This window comes from Austrofundulus limnaeus, unplaced genomic scaffold, assembly GCF_001266775.1.
Source record: "Austrofundulus limnaeus strain Quisiro unplaced genomic scaffold, Austrofundulus_limnaeus-1.0 Scaffold143, whole genome shotgun sequence".
NCBI classification, from domain to species: Eukaryota; Metazoa; Chordata; class Actinopteri; order Cyprinodontiformes; family Rivulidae; genus Austrofundulus; species Austrofundulus limnaeus.
In genome coordinates this window covers 554066-565217 of record NW_013952545.1, presented here as the reverse complement: position 1 = coordinate 565217, position 11152 = coordinate 554066, and the positions used below count along the sequence as shown (strand labels likewise).

General features: G+C 39.2%; 1 protein-coding gene across 2 annotated transcripts in view; it reads left to right on the top strand.

The window, feature by feature from the left end:
* LOC106523059 (mannosyl-oligosaccharide 1,2-alpha-mannosidase IC) overlaps positions 1–10551 on the top strand; it is a gene marked incomplete at its 5' end in the record, with an annotated part of 82601 nt that extends 72050 nt beyond the window's left edge. For both annotated transcript variants that reach the window (XM_014016344.1, XM_014016343.1), the window contains 3 exon segments: positions 3801–3973; positions 6592–6707; positions 9252–10551. In XM_014016344.1, coding sequence (XP_013871798.1) covers positions 3801–3973; positions 6592–6707; positions 9252–9393 — 431 coding nt within the window.
* Positions 10552–11152: the final 601 nt, after the last annotated feature.

Sequence of the window (11152 nt, the reverse complement as noted above, 5' to 3'; positions counted from 1 at the left end):
TGGCTATCGTTCACAGGTGACTGATACTCACATCACATGGCTATCGTTAACACCTAATTAATACCTATTGTTAACAGACGAAACGTTTCATTAAAGAAGAACCCGTCCAGAGGACCTATTCAATTTTTTTTTCCTTTTGTTTTTTTACCTGGATTACTGAGATGCATCAGGACATGTCTCTGAAATTGTTGCGATTAACGATAACATTGTTTGGAGACCACTCCTCCCTACACTAGAAAACAGGGTGTCAAACAAGTAGGAAAACGATCAACCTCACTTCAATTTATTGTGTGATTAACTGATTTATTGCTTATCATGACAGGCCTAGTTGCGACAGTTCAAATCTGCAACCATTTGATTGACCATTTTGAGGATTTCCAATCACCTGCTATCCACATTTGTAAGATAGTTTCCCAGAATTGAATTTTGATGAGTTTTAAACATGCTATATGCATTACTAGGGGGCTGCTGTGGCAGAGTGGTTAGGGGAGTCATCCYGGAACCGGAAGGTCATCGGYTCGATACCCCGTCCAGCTGTCTCAGTTGTTGTGTCCTTGGGCAAGATACTTAACCCCAATGCCTCTGACGTRTGTCCCATCAGTGTATGAATGAGATTGGCACTGATTAGTCTCCATAGTTGATTGTACATGTTAGCTTCATAGGAGATCTAATAGAGTGCTGTGTGAATGGGTAAATGAGGACACAAGACTGTAATACGAAGCGCTTTGAGCGTCCTGTTTGGRTAGAAAGGCACTATACAAGTACAGTCCATTTACCATTTACTATATATCAGGGGTCTCCAACCAGTACCTCGTGAACTCATTTAAAGTAACTCTTCAGTGTTGATCAAAAATTAGGAAAAACTGGCCAAACAAACTTTCATTTAATTCCAATCAGTCTAAAGATGTCCCTTCCCCTTAGTTGTCAATCAAACAGTTTAGGGCTCAGTATGGTCGATCGGCAGGTGACGTTTGGTTACGTGGTTTGTTTGGCATTCATTTTCGCACACACTTTTCATAAACCCTTGACACACACTGTGCTGAGCTCCTGGGTAACTTCTCCCACTGTGGTATATGTCACTGCTTGGGGTTTCTCCCTGCTGGAATCTACAATACGGGGGGAAAAATCAGAGACCCATCACCCAATCTTATTTGTGCACAAATCTGTCGTGGGTAAACCCCTAAGTTAGTAGTGTGAAATACACTGTAATATGAATGGATGAACACAAAAAGCACATTCATGTTAATTCAGTGTTTTTGTAGGGGTTTCATGTGAATTGAAGAAATKTTTTTTGTGTAAAACAAGCTTATTCCAATGGTTTAAAATTAAATGTTGCAAAAAGTAGCTCTTAGACAATTTCATTTTATGAAAATAGCTCTTAAGGAAAAAAACTGTTGGAGACCCCTGCTATATAAATACTTTATGCAGTGTATACTGTATATATAGTACACTGCATAAACTAAGGTTGGTAAGAAGATATTGTAGTATGAGCTAAAAATGAATTTAGCCTCAGAGTAGCTGTTCAGTTGTCCAAGAAGCAAACAAACCCTAACCAACTTTTATAGTGATGCAAGGTTGGAGAAACYTTTATCAACTTTTGCTGAGAGTTTGGAGTTTGTTTGCTCAAAATTCTCCAGCAGTTTAGATTACCGTTTAGACAACATAAACCATAAGGAAGCACATACTAGTGACAGAATAAAGTTTTCATGCTTACAGCAGCGCAGGGGTCAGTGCTGCTGTTAAGACCCCAGGCCCTACTCGCACACCTTGTGTGTTTTTCGGGTCTTTCAGGCGACTGGGAGTTAACTGGGAACTGGGGCAGCTGGCAGAGTACCTCTTTCAGAGAGGTCTTCCCCCATTTTTGTCTCATTATGTTTCCTTTTTAAGGGTTTGGTTAAAAGAAAAATCCCTTTTTAAATTTTTGTGTTCTTCCCTCTTTTTTTCCCATTATGGTCTTTGAGCCAGGCTGTAAAACAGCAGTCTTGTAATCCTGAGGCTACAGGTTTGAGCTCAAGTTGCATCAGGCGAACCCTGCGGAAGGGTGCAGCTGCAAGAAAAAACAAAAACAGTGAAGTTTTACTGGTTGGAAATGAGCTGCTGCTTCAGCTCAGGGAGTTTCATGGTAAATCCTGTTTCACACCACGTCATTAACGTTTACCCTAACCCCATAAACCTGCCCACCTGTTCTGCATATTCACATTTATTCATACCAAAATGACCTGCTGTTATAAATACACTTTTCCCCCTGCATTTTTCCTATGTAGCTGCTGAAAACTGCAAAAAAGATGCCTAAAGTAGCTGTCACACAGTGATGTATAGCATCAGTGAATGCCAAAATGTGATAAAAATGGCCAAGGGGTCGTTCAGAATCTAAGGGTAACTCTGGGAGTTTTAGCCAGATGCAGTGATTGAAACTCTCTACTGATCTGTCATCATGGAGAGAGCTGAGCCAAACAAAACAAAGATGTCGGTTTACCCGTTGATCTACATTTCAACCCTCACCAACAGACACTTGCTAAAGATAAGATCCCGAATAGCGGCAGTCAAAATTGAGCCTCCTTTTGAAGCAGGATGAGAGGCTATTTGAGAAGGCTCAGAGTAGAAACTGTGGTTTTGGCATCTGGTAAAGATGCCATCTGTCCTTTTTCCAAGGGATGCAGACAAAAGTCTTAGTGGACAGATTATATMTCATAGTTGGATTTGGATTGCCGTTTTGTGGAACCCTGAAAAAATGTTAGCGAAAACTCTGCTCTGCTTCTGTGGCGTGGTCCAAAACAGCTTTGTGTAAGTTAAGAGTTTTACTGGGATGTGACAGAGTTAACAAGCTGCCCTTGGGTCAAAACGGAGGGTTAATGCAGAGTTTAATACAACTGTTAACCTGTCTAATCTTGTCTGGAAGGTTGGGACAGAGCAGAGAAGCTCTAATTTCTGGACTTGTTCACTCCTTTTTAGCCTCAACTTGGGAATCATTAGTACAGATATAAAGGATCTCAGCCTTGAACAGAGTTAGTAAATCAGAACCAAAGTCAATAACTTGAGAAAAATCAGAGTCAATAAAGGAGGGTTTTTTATAATAGCTAGTTAAACTAACAAGGTGTTTGAGAGGCTACACTGCAAAAGTTATGGGATGAACATCTGTAGCATCCATATTAGTAAATACTTTTACAACTCTAGACAATCTCGAAGAAGATCCCCTCCTGGAGTTGCTTCATTTGTTTTCTTTTTTCTTCTTCTTCTTTTTTTTACGTTTGGTAAAAGACTGTTCTGAAACTACTWCTGAAATTTTTGTCATTTCTGGGTGGGGGCTCTGCTTTAATAGCCTATTGTCCATCAGGTTGTCATATTTTTCTCATTGCATTTTTATACAGTGACTGATGAATAAAGTATCCTGTRGGTTTGCCAAAAACTGTAAACCATAAAGTGCTGTAATCAGCCAGCTGAAAGAAGCCCTGCTGTCTGAGACACCAGCTTCTTTTTGTTCAAGTAGCTTTTCCATTTCTTTGCAGAATTTTAACCAGGGTGCGCAGATCTTTAGCCGACACAGTACCAGCTGCGTCCAAACTTATTTTAAAAAGAAATAGTATCWAAATGTTGGCAAGAAAGCTGAAAGATRTATTTTACCAAGTACAGCAGACRAGCTGAAAGTTCCCTGRAAAGATCCTGTACAGTTGATGATTCAGTTTTTATGACTATAAAAATACATTTATTTCATTAAAAACTGTTTTAAAATTACCCCCTAACCCCCAGTAAAGAAATGAATAAAAAGAAGTAATCATTTTTGTTGTCTGTATTTCTGTCAGCCACTAAGCTCGGCCCYGAAGCCTTCAGGTTCGACAGTGGAGCCGAAGCCACAGCGACCAGGCTGAGCGACAGATATTACATCCTGCGACCAGAAGTCATCGAGAGCTACATGTACATGTGGAGACTGACCCACGACCCGAAGTACAGAGACTGGGGATGGGAGGCTGTTGAGGTGAGATCACTCATTTAGCACTTGGGTTACACAACATTGAGAGCAAGTGGACATATCATGAAAAATCCACATTTTTAGCTGTTAAAGACATTTTGTTGTRGATTTGGAGTCTCTAAAAGGCAGAAAAGTTGAATTTAGTCTCTCCTGGTGCTACAAAGATATCTTTATATTCTGTTTGGTTCATATTTTTCAGCCTGTTCAGTTTTCTCTACTTTCWATGATGTTTTCTGAACTATTACATCAAATAATCTGTGACGGAATTACCATATGAGGTTTGGACTTACCAGCTATACAATTCCCTTGTCTTAATTCTCCTCTGGTTCTGGGTCAGACTCTGGCTCCAGCATGTAAGGCTGGATGGACAAGTCTACTGTTGACATCTTTTAATTTAATTGTAAACTAGAAGCTCTCGGAGAGCGCAAACCTCTGCCAAGGCCGTATGTTTGTGTGTGAGTGTGTGTGTTTGTTTTGTGTGTGATTAATGACATTTTTAGTCATATGTGTGTTTGTGTACAAGTGCTTTCCAATGACTAAACACGTAATAAATTACATGCAGCAGAAGGAGTGGAACAGCATCAGAAAAAAGAAAACATTTAGCCATAAAAAACAGAATAAACATAATTGTAAGAAAACCTTAGTGTTATCTGTCGGATAACAGACCTGAACCGGGGGGTGGTGAGTTAGCTAGCTTGCCTTTCCGATACAGGTGGGGGGAAAAAAGTCCAAAAACGTAAACACATAATACAAAATTGTTTGGAAGCGCAGGCCGATGTATTATGAAAATGATCTGTTGTTACATTAAAGTAACTTCAAACAGTAAGTTTTTCGATTTAAAAACAATTCGGTCTAAAGTTTTATTTCCATGCGCCTCTGTGATTGGTCGCCTACACTGCTTCAAGCAATCCCATTGGATGTGTACAGTGGGGGGGTTGACCCGTCTACAAACAATCTGATGTGATTGGAAGTCTGTCATCTTCCTTGAAGCTGATTGGCTGTTCGTGTGTCGGGATCGTGATCCTGTTCATCACCAAAATTTAATGGTGTTTTCCTTTGGCCAGTACCCATTTGTGGTGAAAATTTCATGAAAATCCATCCATAAGTGTTTGAGTAATTTTGTCCACAGACAGACAGACATACGTGACCGAAAACATTACCTCCTCCCTTGGCKAAGGGAATAAAACGTTTCTGCATCACTAGAAAACGTAACCCCTTCTCTCAAAACCGGAGTGGACCAGTCTTGAAGCAGGAGGGGGCGGGGCTTGAAGTATCATAAAGGAACAACATCAAATCCAGCTGCTTTGAGACACACACCAGAAAAGTAGTGAAAGAGGGGCTGGTGAAGTTACAAAAAGGAGGAATTCAAACCAAAGCATTGTAGTTCACCTTTATAAAGTTGTGTGAAAAGGAAGGATTTAAAAGCACTATATGCTTACTTTAAAAGGTTAAAATGGCTTCTGTACAGCWTGTAACCCAGATTTTGATTTGGCTCATCTAAAAACATTTTGAAATGTAAAGAATTTTGAGGCTTGAAATAAAAAAGTATCCCTTGCTTTGTGGCATAAACCTAAAGAAAAAKACAGAAATTAATGGTTTGTTTATAGTTCCCCATTTAGTTTGTTGGCTTGAAAGTAAAAGAACCATTAGAATTTATTTTAGTTTACTCAGAGAAATTATTTTTTAAACTTATCTCAATAGATTACATTTCTCTTTTCTGTTCAAATTTCAGAGTGTGAGTTTTTTGAAGCAAACGTGAGTCAAAACGCAGTAACGGAACACAAAGAGCATATTATGGTGATAAACCAAAATATGCAGTTTTCCTTGTAGACTAGAACATATTTTGATTTAAAAAATATGTAAGTACTAATGCCAASCAGTGAGTAATTTTCTGATGCATCAGAAAATAAATAGATAAATCAGAGATAAATATAATATAATATTAATAACCTAGATTCTAATCTTCCAAGTTATGCACTCACCTTTTAAGTTTTAACATTCTCGATTAGGCTTTAGTCATCTTCTGACACCGTGTGGCACTTTTACATTAACTGGTGGATCAGGCAGTTCTACTACCAAAAAGATTAACTCTGAGCAGGAATCACAATTATTAGCGTGGCGATAGACAGGACAATAATGGTGGTAAACTGGAGAGGACTGGCATGAGCGAGTTAGCATTAATTTAACATGTGCACACGCACACACACAACACATAGTGGAGGAGAATTCAGGCTGACGAGTTTGACAGGCCTGTAATTATCAGGCACAAAGGTTGGAAGCGGTGAATAACACTTCTGCTCAGGAACATCAAGCATTAACACGTCAGGGCCTTTGTTAATTAGCACGTATAAGCCAGCCCTTTGTAGCTGCGGTAATAATGAGCTAATCCGCTCGGTTAGCTCAGCCACTCTCCTTTCAGCCTCGTCAGATTTAACATTATTTGCTCTTCTGGTGTCCAGCTGGGTGAAATACTTGACATGTTTTATCTCTCACAGACATTTATTGGCTGAAGAGGGTTTGGGTCAAGTGTGCTAAATCTCTAAATAAACTTTATGCAACAAATGAAATACTAACTGAGTTTGTACGATAAGACCTGYAGCGTTTCCCTCTGCACTTCCTGTCAGGCACTGGAGCAGCACTGCAGGGTCGAGTCCGGCTTCTCTGGGATCCGTGACGTCTACACCCTGACCGTGAGCCACGACAACATGCAGCAGAGCTTCTTCCTCTCAGAGACACTAAAGTAAGTCCCGCATTCTCTTCAGCAACCCACTGGTGAGAGAGAAAAAAATTTAAAATCGGCTTCCACAACCCACCACCTCTGTATAACCATGAAAGTGATAATAGTGAACGCCAGAGATTCATCTGTACCTGTTATCTGTTCTGCCCACGAAGTGGTCGTGCTTTGAATGAAACAGACTTGGTCTCTGCTTCATAGAGGATTCTAAGCACGCTTTTGAACAGGATACTTATTCACCCATAAAAGAAATAAGAGCACTGAAAAGACATTTCAATTCTACCTGCTCTCATTCTTGGGTTATTAAGTTACACAAACCCAAGAGCCACGCGGTATCATGTAAGTGACAAAATCTGATTTTTTTTTTTAAGTGGGGAGTTGTTCATGTCAGCATTTTGGTTTTATTCTCTTTAAAAATAAAATGACTAATCGTGACTAAAAGAAAACCCCTGATGGTGAATGATTTAGCTCTTCCAAGTAAAGTTCTGGTGGATGTGGTCAACAGGGAAGCTGCAATACAAAATGAATACAAAATGCCTTAAAAAGTAGACACAAATTAAATGAAGTATTGCTTTTGAACCCTTTAGAGTAAATTCACAAGCTTGGTCTCTTTTTAAAGCAAATAATCTGATTTTGTAACTTCAGCAGTCATATTCTTTGTAACTGTAACTAGTATTTAGTATATTGAAGTAAAATACACAAAAATCAAGACATTTTTCTCCCTAAATTTTCATTTTTTTATTTATAAAGTATCACAGAATATGAAGAGAATGAGATATTGTCAAACAAATTTTACTGGGCTAAAATATTAATTCTCAAATATTACCAGTTCAAATGTGGTAACAGTAGCATAAAATATGAATATTTGAGACATAGTACAATCCAGCATGTCTCATTTGCATATTTGTACACCTGTACACTATGTCCAGACTGTACACTTTGAATAAAACACTGTGATTTCTAAATGCTTCAACACAGGGACTTCACTCTGGGCTCAAATTAAAGATAAAACCCCCACAAAACACATACCATCCATATTTACTCACAGCCTGATTAAATTTAAAAAATATGTATTAATATTCAGAAATATTTAGACCAACTGGAGCACATTCAGCCAAATTTCCACCAATAACCAGCCAAACCACATGAATAAACAAATATATCCTTATTTCTTTCAAAGCATTAACATTGCACACAGCTTATAAAACCAACAGCAGCGAAAAAAATATTGTTTTTCACTCATATTTGATGCATATTTGTCCTCAAATATGATGAAATTAGCGATTCAAAATGGCCGACCGGTAGTCTTTTTATCCAATTATTTTTACTTCTCCTGGCCACAAAAATCACTCTTCCATATCTTGAAGCACTCGAAACACTTAATAACAAATATGTTTTCATCTTATTAGCATGTTTAGTCAGCTAACTGGCCAAAAAACGATGGGGAAAAAAACGTTTTCCTGTGCGCGTAGCTTCCTTCGTTAGCCTAGCAATACTGCCTAAATATGGCGACCTCTTCAGTATTAACCTCGTCCATCACTGAACAAAGTTCCCACCCCCTCAATATATATACCAAATGAAAGGTACGGTGATTGGCTACACAGATGTGGCATCAGAACAATGCTCGGAGCTGACTGGCCGAATCTACAGTCAATCTAGCCCAGGTGACGGAAACCGGAAGTTGGTCATTTCTGATACTGTATATTATTGTCTCTGGACAGCCGACACTTGAACCCAGTTGGTCAAATGAGGTGTCAATCGAAAGAGGAGGGCCTAGATGTAAATTTTGATGCATTGCACACGGACACATGATGAACAGAAACGCAGAAATGACATTACAAATAAAACGAAACAAAAACGGCACGCGGGCGTTTCGCTGAATTTTAACAGCCTAATGTAGATTATGTGGAGCACAGTGCACCCCTGCAAAGTATGGAGACCCCATTGCAAACACTGTTCACCAACTATTCACAGCCCAGTGACATATCACCTTTTTAGATGTATTTTAAAATGCCCTAAAAATAAATATGACAGACCTATAAAAGTCATTTTTAAACATTTTAAAAACTTGACTTGTCTCAGTCAGCATCCTGTACAATGTCTTTAAAAAATGTGGGAACTAAAAGAAGCAGCAGCAGATCCAAGAAACTATGAGCTTAAACATGGGGAAAATTCAGCAAATACTTGAAACAGATTCTGAAGTATAAATCTTGTTTTTTAGTTTATGTTCTGTATCTAATATTTGGGAACAAATTCTATTTGAGCACATCAATGGTTCATCTCACTGGTTTTCTAATAAACTGCAGGTCAGAGTTAAGAGGCTGAAAAGATGGATCAGCTACAAAAACACTACTGAAAATGCAAATGCTGCCGAAGTACGAGGCAAATCTTTGAAGCAGCTTCTTGCAGAACAAACGCCCAGGAACACTTTAATAGATCTTTAATCTCAGCTAAGCAAACCGGCTGTCGTGTGGCGTTATACTCACCACTCAGAAGAATGGCTTCAGGTTTGTTTTTTTGCGTTAACTGATGCATTTCTCGTTTGCACAGGTATCTGTACCTGCTCTTCTCTGATGACGACCTGCTCTCTTTTGAAGACTGGGTCTTTAACACAGAAGCCCATCCGCTGCCCATCATCCGCAAGAGCTGCCTGCAGGACGAAGCAACAGAAGAAAAGACAGTTTCTGAATAAAAGGGACCACCGAACAGCAAGAGACAGTTCCCAACACAAATGTGCACAGACTCGGATAAAGATTGCAAACACAAGGCCAGCGCAGGTTCAGAGTCTTTTCAGGAGTGTGTTATTGACTCAATTCCTTTGCAGGAAAGGATGTTGTTGTTTTATGCTGTGATTGTATATTCTTTCGCCAGGGTTGCTTCCTGCTGGCACTTTTTTTTTTGTGGACAATCAAGACAAACATGACTTTCATGAAAAGATACCTTTTTCTTCTTTCCTTCTTTCCTCTGTGAGGAAACCAGTATAACTTACAAACCCAAATGTATGGGAGGAGGTTTGAACTACGGGCCATATTTTCAGAAAGAGTGAAAAAAATCTAGAAAACCACTGCGGTTCTGCTCCTTAGTTTTGTCTTTAATTACCTTAACTCTTCTAGTTTCTGGTTTTCCTTTGTGAATACACTCTTTGGCCAAAGGTTTCCTCGTATTTCTATTTTCCTCCTTTTAACAAAGTGTTTCTGGTGAAATTTGAAAGAAAGGCTGAAATATATAATAGAGCTTAAATAATGTACAGCCAAACATGAAATGTGACTCAAATCCACTTCTAAACTATTCTGATGTCATGTTTCTTTCTGAAACAAGTTTGAATGATATTTTTTTAAAGGTCAGAGATGTCAGGAAAGTGGCTCTGTCTTATGCATCCAGGGACCATTAAAAATAATAATGTTGGTTTGTGGATCCACTTTATGCTCGGACAATTTTTGTCAACAGTTCTCCCAGCCTTTCACATGAAATTGGAGTGCTCTCTGTTCTGTCACTGTAAAACAAACATAAAGGGAAACAGAGGTGTCTGCTGGTTTCTGTTGGGAGCTTTTTTTTTCTGCCTTCACGTGATGCAGGCTGTTCGACTGCAGAGACGAGCTTTTATTTTGAATTACTGTTCTTTTGATCGATGCTCTTCGGCACAGTTGTGGAGTGAATGTGATGTATATACAGACGGAGCGAGTGTCACCCGTATGAATTTGTCTCGACTTTATTTTGTGTCTTTTATTTATTTTTTTTTTTTTACTAAAATTTCAGTGGCTTTTTTTCTTCTTGGTTCTCTTGATTTGCTTCCCTCAGGTGTTTCAGTACAAAAAGAAAAAAAAATTAAAATTTCTGATTTGAAGTCTAATTATTTGCTGATTATTACTTCTTACTGTTTGTTTTAACTTTAATTGTTGAATATTTTCAAATACTGATAAAAAAATGTGCAACTTTGCACATTTCAAAAAAGTGGTTATGTCATTATTTACTTCAAAAGCTTCATTCCTATTGGCTTCATCAGATCGTGATCTCCAGCTCTCAATGGAGCGGTTCGCAGCTGAGTGTGAAGTGGCCAGGATGAGGATCAGTGCCTCCAAATCTGAGACCATGGTCTTGAGACGGAAAAGAGTAGCATGCGATCAGGGTCAGAGAAGAGATCCTGCCCAAGTGGAGGAGTTTAAGTATCTTGGGATCTTGTTCACAAATGAGGGAAGAATGGAGCGGGAGATCGACAGGTGGATTGGTGCTGCGTCTGCAGTGATGTGGGCGCTTTACTGATTTATTAGTCTGTTTACGTTCAAACCCTCATCTATGGTCACAAGCTTTCGGTAGTGACCGAAAGAACGAGATTGCGGACATAAGCAGCCTTAATGAGTTTCCTTCCCAGGTGTCTGGGTCATCTTGGAGGGACTCAGATTAGAGCCGCTGCTCCTCCACGTCGAGAGGAGCCAGTTGAGGTGGCTCGGGCA